The sequence below is a fragment of the Ruditapes philippinarum genome, unplaced genomic scaffold (genome assembly GCF_026571515.1).
Source record: "Ruditapes philippinarum isolate M1 unplaced genomic scaffold, ASM2657151v2 ctg1140_1_1_1_1, whole genome shotgun sequence".
In the NCBI taxonomy this organism is placed as follows: domain Eukaryota; kingdom Metazoa; phylum Mollusca; class Bivalvia; order Venerida; family Veneridae; genus Ruditapes; species Ruditapes philippinarum.
In genome coordinates, this window is record NW_026860782.1 from 12,177 (window position 1) to 35,044 (window position 22,868).

General features: G+C 32.1%; 1 protein-coding gene across 1 annotated transcript; it reads left to right on the top strand.

Moving 5' to 3' along the window:
- Nucleotides 1–1,483: 1,483 nt before the first annotated feature.
- LOC132713376 (uncharacterized) lies at nt 1,484–22,442 on the top strand. Its single transcript, XM_060695946.1, has 7 exons — nt 1,484–1,648; nt 9,438–10,190; nt 16,758–16,969; nt 17,551–18,600; nt 19,169–19,462; nt 19,512–19,952; nt 21,974–22,442. Exons 1-7 carry the CDS (start codon nt 1,600–1,602, stop codon nt 22,163–22,165), a joined length of 2,991 nt encoding a protein of 996 aa, XP_060551929.1. The 5' UTR covers nt 1,484–1,599; the 3' UTR covers nt 22,166–22,442.
- Nucleotides 22,443–22,868: the final 426 nt, after the last annotated feature.

A 22,868-nucleotide genomic window follows, 5' to 3' on the forward strand; every position in this document is an offset into this window, starting at 1 on the left:
TATATATAAACGTTTTCAAAATTCGTTATTCTCAAAATGTTTCTACACAGGGTAGATTTAACGACAGTTTTTTTCAACCCACTGGAACAACCTTTAAAGAACGTTTCTATTGGAAACTCTGAGGCGAAAACAAATTTAATCACCAAACAAAGTCCAACTTTATAATGATAATTATATTTTTTCTTGACGTGTAAGAATGGAAATAGATATTAATTCTTCGTGCATTATTTAAGAAATAATTATTATATCCCAAACTGTGATTTTATTGCTCAATAACATCACTGTTTGGAGTTCGGATGCGGGGAATTATATCACGAGGGCGTAGGCCTATCGGCCTTCGTGATTATATTACTACGCATTTGAACTCAAACCGTGCATTATTCTACAACAATGCACTCAGAATTGATATCTATTTCCTAATTCTAACACGACCCGCATTTCCCCCATTGAACACAGAAGAACCAAAAGTGTGTGTTATTGTGCAATAAAATCACAGTTTGACGTTCTATATTTGACATGTGACGTAATCATGATACATGTGACGTAACCACTAAAAATGTGACAAGCTGAAAATAAGTACGGAAACAAATCAGGTGCAATATAGGTTAATATCAGGTACAGCAGCATTTATTTGTTGATGTTGTGTTAGAATCTAAATAATATATCCAAAACAGTGATTTAATCGCTTGAATATGTTTTGGATATGTTATTTCTTAATTCTAACACAACCCGCATTTTTCCCAATTGAACATAGAAGAACTGAATTTATTACATGCTTTTCGGTGGTTTATAGAAATATATCAGTGAAATAAAAACTGATAATTCACTGTTTTAAACAGTGAAATTATCAATTTGATAATTTCACTGTTTTGAATATTTGAGCCCGGTACGTTGTTTCAGTGAAATACAAGCGTTCACAATAATGGAAACCAAATTAAAGACGTGACGTCATAAATGACGTCACGTTGTATTATTATTTGGCGCCCTTTTCATTTAGTACTATGCTTAAATGTCTTTTTAAATGTTTCTTTGCATATAATAAAAAGAAAATTTGTTTAGTTTAGTGTAAGATCGAAATTTATTACATGCTTTTCGGTGGTTTATAGAAAAATATCAGTGACATAAAACTGGTAATTTCACTGTTTGAAACAGTGAAATTACCACTTTGATAATTTCACTGTTTTGAATTTAAGCCCCTTACGTTGTTTCAGTGAAATACCAGCGTGCACAGAACTGAGTACCAACTTAATGACGTGACGTCGTAAATGACGTCACGTTATATTATTATTTGGCGCGCTATTCATTCAGTATAATGTTTAATGTCTTTTTAAAAACGTTTCTCTGCATATAATAAAAAGAAAATTTGTTTAGTTTAGTGTAAGATCAAATATATTTCACCTTGTGAACACCAAAAGTTCATATTTCACTCGTGGCTGCGCCATGACTACCAATTGATGACGTCACAGTTTATTTGACGTCATGACAATTTAATTGTCATTGTGAATCAAAAGGCTGTTGAGACTGGATGGACATATTTATTTTCTGTTTATTTTAGTTTATGTAGAATTGAGTTCTTTTATTTAGGGAATTAATGCAAATATGGTTTATAATTTACGCAGTATTGGAATGTCTTTGATAGGAAATGTTGGTAAGTTGAACTTTATTTCATTAAATAACAAAAGCATGTGAGTGATGTGGGTGGTTTTAGCTTTGACCCAATGTTTTTATAGTTAGAGGTACATGTAGAATAATTCAGATCATAAAAGATAAATAATTGTGTAATAACTTCCTTTGGTACGAAATTGATGACTGGGTAATAACTTTCTTTGATATGAAATGGATGACTTTGTAATAACTTCCTTTGGTAGGAAATGGATGACTGTGTAATAAATTCCTTTTGTTCGAAGTGTTTAAAGAACCCAAAGAGCTAGAGCTAGATATTTGGCATGAAACATCTTCTAATGAGTGTCTACCAAGTTTGTTCAAATAAAAGCCCTGGGGTCAAAATTGGCCCCGCCCCAGGGGGTCATTGATTTTCCCTATATGCATATAGTAAAAACTTAAAAAATCTTCTTTTAAAGAACCCAAAGAGTTAGAGCTAAGATATGTAGCATGAAACATGTTCTAATGGGTGTCTACCAAGTTTGTTCAAATAAAAGCCCTGGGGTCAAAATTGGCCCCGCCCCATGGGGTCATTGATTTTCCCTATATGCATATTGTAAAAACTTAAAAAATCTTCTTTTAAAGAACCCAAAGAGCTAGAGCTAAGATATTTAGCATGAAACATCTTCTAGTGAGTGTCTACCAAGTTTGTTCAAATAAAAGCCCTGGGTCAAAATTGGCCCCGCACCAGGGAGGTCATTGATTTTCCCTATATGCATATAGTAAAAACTTTGAAAAATCTTCTTTTAAAGAACTCAAAGAGCTAGAGCTAAGATATTTAGCATGAAACATGTTCTAATGGGTGTCTACTAAGTTTGATCAAATAAAAGCCCTGGGGTCAAAATTGGCCCTGCCCCGGGGGTCATTGATTTTCCTTATATGTGTATAGCAAAAACTTAAAAAACCTTCTTTGAAAAAATCCCAAATAGCTAGAGTTAAGATATTAAGCATGAAACATCTTCTAGTAAGTGTCTACAAAGTTTGTTCAAATTAAAGCCCTGGGGTCAAAATTGATTGGCCCCGCCCCGGGGGTCATTGAATTCCTTATATGTGTATAGCAAAAACTTTAAAAATCTTCTTTGAAAAAACCCAAATAGCTAGAGTTTAGATATTAAGCAATATGAAACATCTTCTAATAAGTGTCTACAAAGTTTGTTCAAATAAAAGCCCTGGGGTCAAAACTGCCCCCGCCCCAGGGGTGTCATTGTTTTTAACTATATGTGTATAGTAAAAACTTAAAAAATCTTCTTTTAAAAAACCCAATGAGCTAGAGCTTAGATGTTTAGCATGAAACATCTTCTTATGGGTGTCTACCAAGTTTGTTCAAATAAAAGCCCTTGGGTTAAAATTAATTCTAACATCATGAAACATCTTCTAATGGGTGTCTTAATTCCAAGTTTGTTCAAATAAAAGCCCTGGGGTTTAAACTGGCCCCGCTTCGGGAGCCTATATACAGGTGAGCGACCTCAGGGCCATCCTGGCCCTCTTGTTAATTATCTCCCCTTATAGAAAAATCTTGTCCAGGGCATAACTCTAAAACTATAAGAGATATCAACATAAAACTTTGTAGGTGAATAGATCTCAATGGGTAGATATGCAGTGCATAAGAACAATAACTCTTTGTCCTAATTTTGGAGTTATTGCCCTTTGTTAATTTTAACACTGAACTTTGACCGGAACATAACTCTGAAATTATAAGAGATATCAAGATGAAACATTGTAGGTAGATAGATCTCATTGAGTAGAAGTGCATTGAAAAAAACCATAACTCTGTTAAGCCTCATTTTTGAATTATCTCCCCTTTTAGAAAAATCTTGTACTGGACATAGCTGTAAAACTATAAGAGATATCAACACGAAACTTTGTAGGTAGATGTATCTCAATGGGTAGATGTGCAGTGCATGAGAATCATAACTCTGCCTTGCCTAATTCTGGAGTTATTGCCATTTGTTTATTTTTACTTTTTGAATTTGTCCAGAACAAAACTCGGAAACCATAAGAGATATCAACAAGAAACTTTGTAAGTTGATAGATAACAGTGATTAGAAGTGTAGTGGAAAGAACAGTAACTCTGCCTTTCCTAATTTTGGAATTATTGCACTTTGAACTTTTTCCAGGGACATAACTCTGAAACTACAAGAGGTGTACTTTCCTGTGTCCAAAACCTATTCGGGGAGCATCACCCGGCTTAAACTGGGCTCTTGTGTGGGGTTTCATATTGTGGTATCAGGGAATGTGTTTTTATGTTTGACTATGATACAAAAGAGAAAGAACATCAAAACACTCTGCAATCTGATTTATACTCGGGGGTGAGGGGGGGGGGATAACTCGTACAAATCAGATAGCCTCGTGTTTCGATGCTCTTTCTATTACTTATACTGCCACTTCAGACACACTTTCTTAGAATGGCAATAGTTGGTAATCGTATTGTTTTAATCACAACATTTCTTGTCAAATGTATTGAAAATTGTTGGCAGTCAGGTTATTTTATTTACTTTTTTTCTCCTTGTTTTTCTTTTCTATTTTATATATTTGTCACGTTAACATTTGAACTTTTAAATTTTAGCGATCTGGAAAAAAATTATAGTGCCCGCTCAATAAACCAGATGACAGCAAACGGGAAAATTACTTCTACGCTCAATATTGTTCAACATATTTTTATCAACTTTTTTTTTTCATTAGCATGTTAGACTGGAAATAGAAATCAATTTTTCTTTAGTAGAATCTAGTAGTATATAATAATGCAATGGTTTATCATTTTAATGCTTTGTAATTAATCACTCAGGCCTTTTTGTGATTATATTCCTATGCATTTGTTCAACATGAACTCTACATAAGAATTCTGCAACAATTTGAGCACAATTGATATTGGTTTTCAAAACAACGAACTTAAAATCTATTTTTCGAATATATTTGAAATGAAAAAATATCTATATTTATCACACACCCGTGTCGTTTTTGCGACTCCGTAAAAATGGTATTGCTGGGCCATGCATATTTTTTGAAGTGACGTCATTTGCGTTATATGAACATAGCGTTAAGACGCGCTAAATGTAATCGTTATACTAAAGGCGTGTCAATGAAAAATGTTTCTTTATCATTTCAAATGGTCTTTATTTTTTGTAAGTGATAAATAGAATATTCTAACACGACCCACATTTTTCCCTATTGAACTTAGAAGAACAGAAAGTGTGTGTTATTATGCTATAAAATCACTGTTTGACGTTCTATATTTAGACATAATACATAATCATTATACATATGACGTAACCACTAAAAATGTGACACGCTGACGATAAGTACGGAAACAAATCAGGTGCAATTTAGCTTAAGTTAGAATCGAAATAATATATCCAAATCGGTGATTTTATTGCTCAATAAAATCACTGTTTGTCGTATATATTATTTGTTAATTGAATTTGTGTAAGTTTATTACTAAATTTATTGAACTAGTTGAATAAAATAATATGCTAGCCAGAGGCTCACATAATATAATTTTATTCAACTTGTTCAATAAATTCAGTATTAAACTTACACCCATATCTATTTATCACATACCAGCGCCGCTTTTGCAACTCCGTGAAAATGGTACTGCACAGCTGTGCATATATTTTGACGTGACGTGATTTGCGTTACACAAACATAGTGTAAAGACATGCTAAATGTTAGTGTTAAACTGTAGGCGGGTCAATGAAAAATTACTCTTTTTCACTTTAAATGGCTTTTATTTTGGTATGTGATAAAAAAGAAAATTAAATTCATGTAAGTTCATTTAATACTTAATTTATTGAACTCGTTGAATAGAATAATTTATTACATGCTTTTCGGTGGTTTATAAAAATATATCAGTGAAATAAAACTGGTAATTTCACTGTTTGAAACAGTGAAATTACCACTTTGATAATTTCACTGTTTTGAATTTAAGCCCCTTATGTTGTTTCAGTGAAATACCAGCGTGCACAGTACTGGGTACCAACTTAATGACGTGACGTCATAAATTACATCACGTTGTATTATTATTTGGCGCGCTTTCCATTCAGTATTAGGTTTAATGTCTTTTTAAAACGTTTCTTTGCATGTAATAAAAAGAAAATTTGTTTAGTTTAGTGTAAGATCGAAATATATTTCACCTTGTGCCACTCGTGAAATATACCTTTTGGTGCTCACTCGGTGAAATAAATTCCGATCTTACACTGAACTAAACAAATATCCTCTATATTATTTTTATTCAACTTGTTCTATATATTCAGTATTGAGCCTATACTCATTCAATATCTTCTATATATTCATCAAATAAGCTCCAAATATCACCTGACGTCATGACTACCATTTTTGATGACATCACAATATAAGTGACGTCATAACAACTTGTGTTGTCACTGTGAATCAAAGGGCTGTTGAGACTGGATGAACACGTTTATCTTCTGTTAATTATACTTTTTGTTCTGATATTTAAGAATTTAAGTTGATTTAAATATGGTTTATAATTTACGCAGTATTGGAATGTCTTTAATAAAAGATGCTGGTAAGTTAAAATTAAAGTATTTGGTTTAATTGCACAAGCCTGTTGTGTTAGTAGTTTAATCTTTGACCCAAGATTCTTGTTGTTAGATGTATGACTGGAATAATTTATGTGTCAAATCATAAGATATAAAATTCTAATGAATGTGTAATAATTTTCTTTGATTAGAAATAAATGACTTTGTAATAACTTTCTTTTATAAGAAATAGGTGACTATGTAATAACTTTCTTTGATAAGAAATAGGTGACTGTGTAATTAATTTCTTTGATAAGAGATAGGTGACTGTATAATTAATTTCTTTGATAAGAGATAGGTGACTGTATAATTAATTTCTTTGATAAGAGATAGGTGACTGTATAATAAATTTCTTTGATAAGAGATAGGTGACTGTATAATAAATTTCTTTGATTAGAAATAAATGACTTTGTAATAACTTTCTTTTATAAGAAATAGGTGACTATGTAATAACTTTCTTTGATAAGAAATAGGTGACTGTGTAATAAATTTCTTTGATAAGAGATAGGTGACTGTGTAATAACTTTCTTTGATAAGAAATAGGTGACTGTGTAATAAATTTCTTTGATAAGAGATAGGTGACTGTATAATTAATTTCTTTGATAAGAAATAGGTGACTGTGTAATAAATTTCTTTGATAAGAGATAGGTGACTGTATAATTAATTTCTTTGATAAGAAATAGGTGACTGTGTAATAAATTTCTTTGATAAGAGATATGTGACTGTTGTAATAAATTTCTTTGATAAGAGATAGGTGACTGTGTAATAAATTTCTCTGATAATAGATAGGTGACTGTATAATTAATTTCTTTGATAAGAAATAGGTGACTGTGTAATAAATTTCTTTGATAAGAGATAGGTGACTGTATAATTAATTTCTTTGATAAGAAATAGTTGACTGTGTAATAAATTTCTTTGATAAGAGATAGGTGACTGTATAATTAATTTCTTTGATAAGAAATAGGTGACTGTGTAATAAATTTCTTTGATAAGAGATAGGTGACTGTGTAATAACTTTCTTTGATAAGAAATAGGTGACTGTGTAATAAATTTCTCTGATAATAGATAGGTGACTGTATAATTAATTTCTTTGATAAGAGATAGGTGACTGTGTAATAAATTTCTCTGATAATAGATTGGTGACTGTATAATTAATTTCTTTGATAAGAGATAGGTGACTGTGTAATAAATTTCTTTGATAAGAGATAGGTGACTGTATAATTAATTTCTTTGATAAGAAATAGGTGACTGTGTAATAAATTTCTTTGATAAGAGATAGGTGACTGTATAATTAATTTCTTTGATAAGAAATAGGTGACTGTGTAATAAATTTCTTTTGATAAGAGATAGGTGACTGTATAATTAATTTCTTTGATAAGAAATAGGTGACTGTGTAATAAATTTCTTTGATTAGAGATAGGTGACTGTGTAATAAATTTCTTTGATAAGAGATAGGTGACTGTGTAATTAATTTCTTTGATAAGAGATAGGTGACTGTGTAATAAATTTCTTTGATAAGAAATAGGTGACTGTGTAATAAATTTCTTTGATAAGAGATAGGTGACTGTGTAATTAATTTCTTTGATAAGAAATAGGTGACTGTGTAATAAATTTCTTTGATAAGAGATAGGTGACTGTGTAATAAATTTCTTTGATAAGAGATAGGTGACTGTGTAATAAATTTCTTTGATAAGAGATAGGTGACTGTATAATTAATTTCTTGATAAGAATAGGTGACTGTGTAATAAATTTCTTTGATCAGAGATAGGTGACTGTATAATTAATTTCTTTGATAAGAAATAGGTGACTGTGTAATAAATTTCTTTGATAAGAGATAGGTGACTGTGTAATAAATTTCTTTGATAACAGATAGGTGACTGTATAATTAATTTCTTTGATAAGAAATAGGTGACTATTTTTTAACAAAAAAGTAGGAAGAGGAGAGGAAATGAATTTATTATGACTCACAATCAATGTGTGACTTTAACTTTTAAATATATTATTTTATGAAATATATTATTTTATAAATATTTATATTATTTCCTGTATGTAATGATTTCCTTAAAAACTAAAATTATGTTGAACTATTAAAAATACCTGTGCAAGTCTTTTACAAATTAAACTCTGTGACATACTTTTTTTGTGAAATAGAAAATTGGAATATTTTATGTAGAAATACAAGTATATTATGTGTTATAAGTGCCTTACACTGGCTGCTTAAGTTATAAAGACCTTGACTTTCTCTCTCTTTCCACAGACTACCAAAATATTTGTTTGGGCAAGCATATGTGCAGATGAGATTTGTGTTTATCTCAGTTTTGCCAGGGTAACATTTTGAGGTGTCTGAAAGAATCATGAAAGTGTGTATGAGGTTACATTGTTGAGTACAAAACTGAATTCTATTCAACAAGTCTAATAGAATCAGTATTGTTCTCATCCATGTTTAATGACCTCTCTATTTCACACCACCATTTTTAACTTGACTCTTTTAAAGAAAAAAAGGGCTATTGCTACAGCCGTTGACATTGCTGTTGCCTTTGTCGACGCCTGTCTAATAACTTTAAAGTTGGTCATAATTTTTTATTTCTAAATGGATTGCCTTCGTTCTTGGACAAAACAACCCTTTGGACAAGACCTTCAAGTTGATCAGATTGAACTTAACCTTTACTCATAAATTAGCTTGACCTACAACGTCAAATATTGAAATTAGTTTGATTTTTACTATAATTGGCTATAACTTTGTTATTTATGAATGGATATTCTCCATACTTGTACAGTAATCCTTAAGACCAGACCTCTCTGGAGACCAAATTGATTATGACCTTCACACATCAATGATTTTGACCTTAAAAGTAAAAAAAAAATATGGTTTTCTGTATTCAAGCATTTACACCCCAAAGTATTTGTGATGTTACTAGATGGGAGTTAAAGAAGGGATTATAAAATCTCATTTTTAGCCCAATGTTTATGTTACACTTACACAGTTAACCAGAGGCTTAGATTACAGAGCTCTGAGTGTTAACAAATAACATCAATGGGTTAAAAAAAACATTTCACTCATTATATAATATAGACATTGATATGTCATTAAACACTTAAATCAATCTACATTATGTCATAAAACACTGTTACAGCCCATTATGTCATAAAACACTGATCAAACACAATTATTTCAACACTTTTATTATTAAGATAACATAAGTTTATTATTCACCTTAGAAATTTTACATATTGCAGGTGATAGTGGCTGCTCCGCTAGACCTGATGACGGGGGTATTAGAAACTTGAAGGGTTCTATAGATACTGCAAGTACATCCAGCCTCAACAACCCAACTACAAACCAGTCCTTTCATCCAGCCAATCAGGATGCAGCTTTCATATCATATCCCTGCCAAAACACCAATCAGAACCATGCATCTGATACGTATGTTTCTTTAATGTCTTCATTTGAGGAAGATAGAAGTTCAAAATACAAAAGACGCAAACAGATTAAACAAGACAGAATAATGGAATCACACAATGAATCGGTGATAAATTTGGACTCCAGCCTGGAGGTAACAATCTTGGATATCAGTAACAATTCAACACCTAGTGATTCAAACAGTACAATAAATTCTATCACCACAGAGACTGATAGCAAATTAGTTTGCACAATTTTGAACTGTGCTGCTGAGTTTTCATCTGTATCAGGTTTAGAGAATCACATGGAGCTGTTTAAGCATTCACCATGCAACCCGTGCCTGTTGACCAAGGACTGTAGACTGGCTGACAGTCCATTATGCTTTATGTGTCCAGAATGTGATCTAGAATTTTCAACTCGGGACGAGTGTTCCGAGCATATTAATAGAAGGAAGCACCTGACATTTTTCCCTCCACTTGCAATAACAGCTTATATGTGTCCGCAGTGTCTGCATCTGTTTGGAAGTTTGGAGGAGTGCTGGACACACATTGAGAAACAGTCCCACCATGGAATATCCTATCCTTTTGCAAGTAAGTTCAGTGATTTTTTTTATCTTGTATAACAGAGCCTCTATTTGAAAGGCCTTTTCCCAATTAAAATTTTCTTTAAAATTGTTTTCCAAAAAATCTGAACTTATACCAACTTTTTTACTTCCCAAATTAGCAATTGTACTGGAAATTCTTCTCAAAATTAAGAGGCTAAGGCCTCTTCCCAATTAATTGTGAAATACCACTGATGTAATTATGTAAAAGTAGTAATTTTATGGTAGAAATTATAATTCACTCCAGTCAAGTATAAATTGAGTTTGCAATTTTTGAAGTTTGACTTATTCATATCATCAAAAATCCATTTCATAGATTGAAATATACACAACATACCAAGCAAGGTAGACTGAATGTACATAAGGAAGTAAATTAAATGCCATTAATAATTATGCTTCAGCTTTCCCAGTCACTGTCTTTAAATATTATTTGTAAAAGAATCCAATTAATGTTTCTTTACAAAATGAACAAGACTCAAGGGCAAAAATCAAATTTTATACATGATTTTAAAATTTATCTGCTGTTTGTATATGGTATTTTGTCAAAGTAAAAAAAAAGAATGTTATTTTAAACACTTTTGGTTGGAATGAATTCAAACGCTGAATAAAATATAAAAAATATGGGATATGAAATGAATATGAAAAATATCTTCCACAGAAGTGAGAAAATAGCCACATTTTCATCAGTTGCTATACAAGTTTTCTTTGGCTGAATTGGCAAATAATTTTTTTTCATTTACTAATTTGTTTTTTGGCTTGGCTCTTCTTGGAAAAAGCAACACATGAGTAATTTAGTTATGCAAATATATGACCTTGACCTTTAAATGATCTTGACCATCAAGGTCAAATTACTAAATTTTGTTTATTTCTTTTATTACTCTTATTTATTTACGGATTTCATTCATACTTGGAGAAACAACCCTTATGATAAAACCCAAATGTCGAATAGTTCACATTTGACCTTGACTTTTTAATGACCTAGACGGCAAGGTCAATTATAAGAATTTTGTTAAAATTGTTATAACTTTGTTATTTATCACAGATTTTATTCATTCTTAGTCTAAAGACTACGTATGACAAAACCAACATGTTGAATAATTTGATATGACATTGATTTTTAAAGAACCTTGACCATAAAGTTCAAATTACTGAATTTTGCTTAATGATCATAATTTTGTAATTATTTACAGATTTATTTCAGAATTCTTATGACGAAATGTACTTGATAAATAATTCAAATTTGACCACAATGTTTAAATTTCTGTCATGATCAAGGTCAAATTATTAATTTTCTTAGATTGTGTTTAAGAAATAATATATCCCAAACTGTGATTTTATTGCTCAATAACATCACTGTTTGGAGTTCGGATGTGGGGAATTATATCACGAGGGCGTAGCCCGAGTGATATAATGATGCGCATCCCAACAACAAACAGTGATGTTATCAAGCAATATTATAAAATCACCGATTTGAATATATTATTTTGATTCCAACACAACATCAGCAAATAAATGCTACCGTACCTGATATTTAGCTAATTTGCGCCTGATTTGTTTCCGTACTTATTGTCAGCATGTCACATTTTTAGTGGTTACGTCGCATGTATAATGATTACATCACATGTCTAAATATAGAACGTCAAATAGTTTCAAGGTTATTGTAATGTAATTCTAGGCCATCGGCCCAAATACACAATAATAACAGAAAGATACATATACATCTGATTGTGTCACAAGTTATGAAATACAAAATAGTAGCATATTCCATAATTTTTAACATTGTACAACAAGGTAGAGAATATACATATTACCACAACCCTTAATGTTAAACACGCAGTATCAAGTTCCAAAAATGAAAAAAAATAAAATAATACAAAAGCTAGTCCTTTTAATGCATGAAAAAAGAGAAAGAAAATCTTTTGTTTTAAAACACTATACAATAGACATTCATGTAATATTCTAGAAAAAAAAATTATTTGAAACTAATCAATTCTTATCAATATCAGTCATATTTATTAGTTTGGTTACATACAATGCTAAACTTTTTAATGTAGGATGATATTCGGTTTTCATTAAGTATGAGAAATTAACTGGTTCTAGTCTTCCCTTATACCAATTAAACAGATATTGTTGTCTTATACTATCAAACTTTGGACAAATAAAAAAGGCATCATATTCATTTTCAATAACTAAACAGTTACTATTGATAAAACAGTATGGACATATTCTATCTGATCTCTCAATACCATAATGGCGCCCAATTTCTATGTTTAACCTATGATTTGAACATCTGAAACGCGCCAGTGATTTCCTAAAAGGAAATGGCAGTTCCATAGTTAAATATTGTTCAACATTCAATAAAGATTTAAATGTAGTATATGTATCACATCTAGTAGAGGAATGGATGTCGTCAGACCAATTTTGTTCCAGACAGTCAGCAATACGTTGTTTAAAAGAAAATATAAACATATTAAAATCTCCCATATCTTGGTTTATCCAAACATAACCATAACCGTATTTGTATAAAAGTTCGCGTACATGTGTAACCCAGTTTTTTCTCCCTATATTATCTTGCAACTTTAACATATTGTAACAGCTTCTTGGATAAAGCGTCACTGGCATCTGTAAAAGTTTACACCAATATTTGATGCATTTAATGTAGTAAATTGAGCATAACGGAAGACGACCACATTCACCTATAATGCCATACTATTGTTTACGGAATCGTTCACACCTAAAAAGTATCTACAAAATTCAATTTGCACTTTTTCTATTTTGGGTGAATACGAATGACCCCAAATTTCTGCTCCGTATGTCAATATCGGAACTATCATGGAATCGAACAACTTAAAGATATCTTGATGTGAGAATTGACCAAATGAAATTTGATAACGTCTGATTGCAAATATGGCTTTTCTAGGCTGTGCAGCTAGCCTACATTTTGCGGTAGTCCAAATTAATTTTGGGGTAAATAAAAGACCCATGTACTTATATATCGAAGTTACGTTTACTTTAGAGCCATTGAATGTCCATTTTTCAGAATGACGTAGAGGACCGCCGTTACGAATTTTATACCATAATAACACACACTTTCGGTTCCTCTATGTTCATTAGGGAAAAATGCGGGTCGTGTTAGAATAACTTTTAAAGTCTGTATTTTATCTTTATTCTGTGTGCAGAAATTTTAGCAGTTAAAATAAGACAATGTAAAGATGTTAAAGGTATAAAAATAGATGGCGAGGAATATAAAATATCTCAGTTTGCGGACGATACATCACTACTTTTGGATGGTTCAGAAAAATCACTTAATACTGCTTTAAATTTGTTAAATAAATTTACAGAAATTTCAGGTTTAAAGATAAATTTTGACAAAACTAAGATTATTTGGATAGGCTCTCTTAAATATAGTACTAGATCAATTAAGACAAGGTGGAAACTAACATGGGGTGACACACAGTTTTAACTGTTATGATTAACTTTTGATGTTAATTTAGAAAAAATGATTGATCTAAATTTTGATGAAAAGCTGCAGAAAGTAAAAAATAGTATTAGTCATTGGAAAAAAAGGGTATTAACTCCACTAGGAAAAATCACTGTTGTTAAGTCAATATTGCTTCCTTTATTACAAGCCTACCTACACCGAATACAGTTTTTTTTGAAAACACTTAATGATTTATTTTATGATTTCATATGGGAAGGTAAGGCAAAAATTAAACAATCTGTAATCATTAAAATATACAAAGAAGGTGGTCTTAACATGGTAGATATTAGTAGTTATGTTCATTCTTTAAAAATAAAATGGCTTAAAAGATATGTTAGCAATTGTGATAGTAAATGTTATAAGTTTGTGAACTCATTGTTTAATATTGATAAAGTTTTTAATTTTGGAAAAATGTATTGTATGTTTATTAATAATAAGATTAAGAATGCTTTCTGGATTGATGTTTTGAAAGCTTACATGATCTTTGTTGATAAACTTTGTATAGATAACTTCGAACAAATATTACATATGCCACTGTTTTATTACCATGGCTTTTCAATAGGACATAGATATATCTACATTAAATCTTTTTATGACAAAGGAATAAGATTTGTGAAAGATATTCTTAATGAACAAGGTGATTTTTTTGAGTTTAATCTTTTAGAACAGTGTATAGGCAAACAAGTTAATTTTTTAGAATAATTATCATGGTTTAAAACAGTCTTTAAAATCTTACATGCTAAAGCTAAATATTACCCTTAATACTGATTTGCTAAATATTCAATATCCTATTGTAAACTGTTTTATCAAACCTATTATTATTACAAATAGCAATAAGAAATACCTGTATGAAACTTTTGTTAAAAATACAGATGTACCAACAAGTAAGGAAAAATGGAACACATACTTTATAGATAATAATATAAACTGGCCATTGATATGTAGTTATGTATTTAAATGTACCAAAGATTCATACATTCAGTGGTTTCAGACTAGAATAATTCACATAACTTTAGCAACAAACTCAATGCTGTTTAAAATGAAAATTGTTGATATTTCTGTAACTGTCAAGAAGAAACACTTATACATTTATTTTGGGAATGTCAAAAAATTCAGTCTCTATTTCAATATTTGCAAAGTAACATACATAATTTTGACAATATTTTCAACTGTAAATCTTTTATTTTAGGTTCTGAAGATAAGGACTTCGAATATGATATATTGTTTTTAGAATTGAAAAAATACATATATTTGTCTAAGAGAAAAAAATTGTTACCCACATGTATTGGCTTAAAAATAGCCTTAAATTAGCCTGGACTATTTACAAAAATACCAATTTGACTGACACTGAAATTAAAAGATGGCAAATTGTAAGATTATTAATCGAATAAATTACACTGACATTCTATATTTATGTTAGGTTCTCTTTTGTTTACTTACAATACATGTGTAAAATATACTATTTGTATGCTTCAATTATAATGTTAATATGATAAAATTTAAGGTATATTAAGATATTGTGTTTGTAAATATTACAATGTGATATACATGTATAATTAATGTAAGGTTTGTGGGGGATGACCCCGACCCTCTCATACCTATTACAGGGTGAATAAACTGGGATACCCAGTTGGGGCCTCAAAAAAAAAAACAACAAAAAAACAAAAAACTTTTAAAGTCTGTTATTTATGGATTTGATTCATACTTGGACAAAATGTCACTTTCTTATTAATTGGAGATCTAAATCAGTTTATTGAACTTTGACTTAAGGTATTAGCACCCTAATGCATTACCTCCGCTTTGAAGAGTATTCAAATAGGCTAGGGGGGCCATGGGTTCAATCCCCAGAAGGGTCAACTTTTTTTTTCTTTCTTTTTTTCTTTTAACATTATTTATGTATCTCTCATGTCCCATTTGGAAAGAAAAAAGTGTTTAATTTTGATTTTTAAATTTATATAGGTATTTATTGGCTAAATTATGCTAAATCTAGTAATAAATATGGTACCTGATTTTTTCAAAGTGTAATATAATCAAAACTAGACGGTAAAAGTATTTCATATTTAACAAGATCAACCAATATACTTTTTTAAAAATTTAGGGAAACTTTGAAAACAGGCACTCATTTGAGTAAATTTTAAGAATTTTTTTAATTAGGCTCCCTAAGTAGAAAAATGGTCAGACACGTGGTAAAAATGGGTGGGGTAGGGTAACATTTTTATACAGATTTCATAAATTATAAGTAGAATCCATAATTTTGCTTATGTGGATTGTTAGCTGAATGGTACTATTTGTTTCTTACCAAAAATTAATGGGAAAACATTTTTCATTACAATGTTATTGCAGATTATTTAAAGGTTCCTCATTTCTAAAAAAGGACCCTCACTACATCCTAGCTTGAGTTCAGAAAAGTGGCCATAACTTGATTTCCGTACGGTAAACTTTGTTTAAATTTTACATACAGGTGTACTTTAAGGTATACATCTGACCTATGATGTCAATTTTTTAGTTCCTGATAGTGCCCATTAGGGTCCTAATACCTTAAGATTGATAACTTTATCATTTATTTACTTGATTTGATTCATACTTTGACAAAGTAACACTTATTGCAAAACTGTTGCGTTAAATTATTCAAGTCCTTGAAAGTGACCTTGACCCGATGATCATGGTTTTGTTTGTCATAACTTTGATATAAATTATATTTTGTAGACTTGATTTATACCCAGGGACAAAACATTACTAATAACAACACCAACTTGTTAAATAATTTTAGTATAACCTTGACCTGTTAATGTTGTTGACTGTCAAGGTCAAATATGGAATTTTAATTTAATTTTGTACAAGAAAATGATGTTTTTCTTTGAGTTATAATATATTTGTCTTAAAAATGTATAATTTTTCTTTAACTGAAGTATTTCTACAAATTGTGACAGGATTTTAGCCTCAAATCATGAATAAAGCTGATGAAAACAAATAAAATAATCTCTGGATCAGTTGATCATTGACAAAATTCTCAGGTAACTTTAAGGAAACATTATCCTTGTACAATATGATAAGATATATTAACATTTCTTGCAGACGACCATGCACTAACTACCAATAAATTGGGCGGACCTGTAGCTGTGGCCCAGGAACTAGTGCAGGACATAATTACCAAGTGCAATGATGTTGCCTACAAAGTGCAATGTTTGGAGTGTGGAATATCTATTGAAACACCTGCCATTCTCAAACATCATGCAAGAGAGACTCAGAATCAGCATGTGGTGGCTTCTCTCACAGAGACAAGCTTAGTAAGTGATTATAATGATGATAAGATTAAAGTTATTATAGGAGTATCTTGAGCCAGACCTTGTTTCTGACTCTAGAGGATTTTACTAGTCTGAGATCTCAAAATGCATGGAAGTTTTTTTGCAAAGGATTTTTATACATGGTCATTATTTGTTTCTTAAGAATGATCAATAGGAAAACAGTTTGCATAATGATGGTATTACAGATTATTTAGAGTTTCATCATTTCTGAAAAAGAGACCTTATAGCCAAGCTTAAGTTCAGAAAAAATGTCAAAAAGTCATAAACTTGTTTAAATGTTGCATACAGGTGTCTGTTAAGGCATAATACTGACCTATGTTGTCAATTGTACAGTTCCTTATAGTGCACATTACCATCATTATGTGGATCATAACATCATTTATATATTCATGAATGTGGAAAAAAATTGACATTACAAACATGCAGTTTGACTGGGGTCTTTCAAATCTGTTTGAACTAATATGACCTGACAGAAAGAAAATGATTATGTGTTTGAATGCACAGTTTTACCGAATAATGTTTTGCATTATATCCCTTATACAGAATCTCCCACTTTGTTTCAGGTTGACATATTTGCAAAATACCTTGCCGGTTTTTCTTGTAACACCTGTCATAGACTGTTTACAGGAGAATTAAAGGAGATGGCAAAACATCAATGTGCCCGAAGAGTTGTTGGAACCATTATTGAAAACAACACCTGCTCTTTTGCCGAATTTGTCAAACGCTGTGCACTCACTGTGATAAAGTCTCTTGAGCTGGAAGAGGCAGCTGGCCCCAGTCGAAACCTTCCGCCAAGTCCTGGTTATAATGCAAGAAACATACAACATGAAGCTGCTGCAGCAGAAACATCAAGCTACTATATGCGACCAAATGAAGCAAGTTCTAAAATTGAAAGTTCTGCTGACGTTGATAGTAATAATGAAAAGGGTGCAAATGGAGTGAATGAGAGCAGACCCAGAGGACGAAAGGGACCAAGAAAGACTCGTTGGGATGTTCAAATAGTTGACAATAGCAAAGGAACGGGAAAAGAAAATTGTCTAGGCTCAAATTTATCTGATTGTAATAGAGAAAATAAGGAAAATTTAGAAATAAAAAATGCAAAAGGTAATAAAATTAATAATAATGAGGAAAGTTATATTCTCATAGAAGATACTGATGACGGAAGTGATGAAACAGATGTGGATCTCCCTGCAAATAGTGGAGCTAAACGGAAAAGAAAGACAAAAAATGCAATTACAGCAAATAAAAAATGTTCATCTCCTGATAGGAAACAAAATGCAGGTAAAAAATCAATCATGGCAAGTCCATTTATTGTCATGAACTATAAGCCTCGTTCCCCTCGTCTTCAGGGAAATATCCTGACTCAAGGGTATGCTGTACAGACGTGTGAGACACGCTCATCACCAATTGAATCATTAGCTGGTAGTAACAAAGAAGCGCTGAATAAAGAAAAGCCTGTCAGTCCATCTAGATATAAGTTAAGAGCTAGAAGTGCAGACAAATCTGCTCCCAGTGCTAGTCAAGCCTCAGATGCTGGGTTTGAAAACATCGCACAGAGATTCTTGCAGGAAGAGGTTGCCCAAAGAAGTGCAAGATCAAGGCACGAAATGTTTGTAAGTATACTTTAATGATTTATCGTATATGAGGAAAGAAAGGTAAGGTTCTGTTTTAGGAATGGAAAAATATTGATAGAGCCACGTTTAATTAGCATTATCGTTATGAGTGAACTGTTTCCATTTTAATCTTGCACAAGTTTCACTTGTATATTAACACAGTGATCTAAATCAAATATCCCCTAGTATTAGAACAATAACAGGCACTCACATAATATTCGATTTGAAAATGTTGAAACCATAATTCACCACTGTTCCTTGTTAAGTACTTTATAGCAATATTGGCATTTATTCTTATCTATACTTGCCTTGAACATTTTGCTCAAAATAATGTAAGTTTCTTATTCTTTGAAAGTTCCATTACAAATTTCAATTTCGTTAACACACTGGAAATGAACTGTATTGGGGTGATACAGAATATGAGAGGTGTAGGCTATGCTGTTGTCTCTTCAAAGTAAAAGTTGTAAGAACAATTTACATTATAGCCGTTGACTCCAAATCATTTAAAGAAGATGAACAGTGGAGTCTGTGTAACAGTTGGAAGAATGTATTTTCTTAACCATTGTAGATAGATGGCTTATCAGCTAGTAAGCGGGACCGATCTTGTAGCCCTGTGAAAAGCATTGACTTTGGAAAGTACTCGAATGTCCTCACCCAAGGTCATGTTGGTCAGCCGTATCTGAACCCAGTCAAAGCTATTGATGAGATGAATGGTATTCAAACAAGACCACCATGTCCGCCACCAATGCATGGACCAACTCGCTATTTTCTTAGAAATCGATGCAGTTTTACATCGGCTGATCATCAGCTGTCCAGCACTTTCCACCGACCCAATTTTTTCCATACAGGCCACACAACCCCGGCCCCATAAACCATGCAATTTTAAAAAAATTTTCCTTTTTCGGAAAAAGGTGCAGTATCAGTTGCCCCATCAGAGCAATCAGTATTTTCGTCCAGCTGTGACGTCTGTTTCACAGCAATCTACCTTGAAATCTTCTACCTATGATCCGTCACAAGGTTGCAGCACTGATTCTACAAGTTCTGCAGGTACCTCGGTACAAGCACAGGTCCCTGCAAGACGTTCAACAGAATACTTAATTTCAACTGAACATTTGTCGGTAATGAAGAACATCGTCTTCCTGGATCTGGACAACTGGCCATCCTTCTTTCACAAGCTTCCTTTCTGCTTACCTGACTTTACTTTCGTCTGGGGCTTCTACGGCGGTAAGAATCCATGGTATGCACCAATGAGACTGGAAATCTTCCGCCAGATGAAACAAAAGGAGCAGTTTTACTTGAACGAAAGGTGTGGTACAACGAAAGATGCTGCTGACTTCGCTATAGTTTTAGCGGTATGTACGTTTTTTACATGAACATTTTTCGTATAAGACTGCGAAAACAATATAAAACATGCATTTATTTATAATATCCGCTTTTGGTTGTGCTCTTTGAATTTTAAATGAAAGCAGAAAAGTGTTTCAGTTAGTGACTAGTGAATTGATAAAATACCACGTTTTTTTTCATAAATCTTTTAATGTACATGTTTGTTTTCCCTGGTGTGAGATAAGATAATTGTTTGGGACTAATAGCTCACCTTAGCATAACAAAATGCTGAAAGGTGAGGACAATGTGTCCATTATGCGTAGTCCGTCTTTATCCACGATTTCTTTTAACAGCATCTTTTCTTAAACCACAAGGTGGATTTTGACCAAGCTTCACAGAGGCCTTTTAAAAAGTTATACAGATAGTTTTGGTCTGATGCATAATATGACTACATATATATTGATATGCAATTGAAAATGAGCATATAGCATCACCTTGTAGTCCTCTACATTTTTAGCTCGACTATTCGATAAGAATAAGTAGAGCTATTGCAGTCACCCGAGCGTAGGCGTCGGCGTCGGCGTAACCACTTATGTTAAAGTTTTTGTAATAGTTCAAATATTTTCAAAGTCCATTGACATATGGCTTTGAAACTTTGCACACTTGTTCACCATCATGACCCCAACCTGTAGACAGGAGGAGGTAACTCTATCAAGTATTTTGGCAGAATTATGCCCCTTTTTCGACTTAGAATTTACGTTAAAGTTTTTGTAATAGTTCAAATATTTTCAAAGTCCATTGACATATGGCTTTGAAACTTTGCACACTTGTTCAACATCATGACCCCAACCTGTAGACAGCAGGAGGTAACTCTATTAAGCATTTTGACAGAATTATGCCCCTTTTTCGACTTAGAATTTACGTTAAAGTTTTTGTAATAGTTCAAATATTTTCAAAGTCCATTGACATATGGCTTTGAAACTTTGCACACTTGTTCAACATCATGACCCCAACCTGTAAACAGGAGGAGGTAACTCTATTAAGCATTTTGACAGAATTATGCCCCTTTTTCGACTTAGAATTTACGTTAAAGTTTTTGTAATAGTTCAAATATTTTCAAAGTCCATTGACATATGGCTTTGAAACTTTGCACAGTTGTTCACCATCATGACCCCAACCTGTAAACAGGAGGAGGTAACTGTATCAGGCATTGTTTTTACTATCAAGCACTAAGAATAGTCGAGCATGCTGTCCTACCGACAGCTCTTGTTTTTATAAATCATGCCCTTAAGGGCATTTATCACATACCGTGCCGCTTTTGTATATGCATATATTTTGATGTCACGTCATTTGCATTACACAAACATATCGTACTAAATGTAGGCGCATCGCGCTGTTAGGCGCTTTGCGTCAATAACAAAAAAAAAAAGATTTATTTCAATATGTTGAATGTAAACGATTCTTAATATGTTGGTTATGTTATAAATAGAATATGATATTTGTGTAGATTCATTTTATAACTTATTGAACAAGTTGAATAAAATAATAGTTTGCTCGCTATAGGATCGTCTACTATAATTTTATACAACTCCTTCGATAAATTCAGTGTTGGATCTTTATGTACATCATTTAATGTCCTCTGATTATAGCATCTGGATCTGTTATATGTGTTTGACTTTCATTCGATTTACTAGAACAGGAAACACTGGCCATGTGCACCTTAAGTGAAAGTCACTCAACTGAGGGGACTCAAATACAGAGTTTCATATCAGAGTAAAATACTCTAAGTAGAAGTCTTTAATATGGCCACCATAAATAGCGATCTTTCGCCGTGTGAACACTTCTTTGGACGTTTCCCAATTCAAAATATTAACATTTTATGAAATATTGAATCCTGGCGAGCCGGAGCTAGAGAGCGCTGGTGGTAGCTTGCATATTCCATCACCGTCCATTGGCAGGTTCAACTTTGCCATGTCGGACGTTCTGTAGGGATTCTATATTTCTCTTTTTTACCACAGGTTTTTTGAAGAGCGTGTGCAATATTTTTCAGGTTGGCAAAATGGATGAGAAGTTACCAGCAAACATAGCGTTCACAATAATGTCAGGTGATAAAGGCTTCTGTGAAGTTGAACGGCAGATGCGGAATTCGGAGCGTAAGGTGATGGTAGTGAATCCACATTTAGCCGCCCGGTTTTCCAACGATATGATATATGCCCTTGTTACAAGCGTCACTGATACATAATTTATTCACAACGACACATTTCGATATCTTTCTTTAGTTTCTTTTTTCTATCTTTTCACAGTGTTCAGTTCATTTAATTTTTCAAACACTCTTTATTTATTTATTTATTTTTTTTTTTCAAAACAAATATTTTATTTTTTGTACATGTATTAAAACAGTGGACAATTCAGTATTCCAAATTTATTATGTAACTGATTTAGTGCATATAAAACTGATTATACAAGGGCAATTGACTGCCAACTATTTTGTAATAAAATTTCCCAAAATTGAAAATTCGTTCATTGTCTATTTTTTCCAACAAAGAATCTAGCATTGGCTAATGGCTGGAACGGAAGTGAGGATCGCTCTGATTTAGTATAAATGTTAGAGATACAGTTTAGGTTAGGTGATGAACGCATATTGATTTGAAACCTGTACCTGGCTTGATATACATCGAAACTATGATATCCGTCACCTGTGCATGGTATCGTTTATTTCAAAGCTAGCATTGGGTATGGCTTTTATCATGTCATTACATTGATTTGTTTTGATAAAGTGCATGCCTGATAAATTTAGCTTTATAAGTCACCCTCAGATTTTCCAGACACCTTATCGATATATATTAAAATAAAACATAGAAATTGCAATATTTTTACCTGTTATAGTTTGATTGTAAAACTGATTTGCACACTTGTTCACCATCATGACCCCAACCTGTAGACAG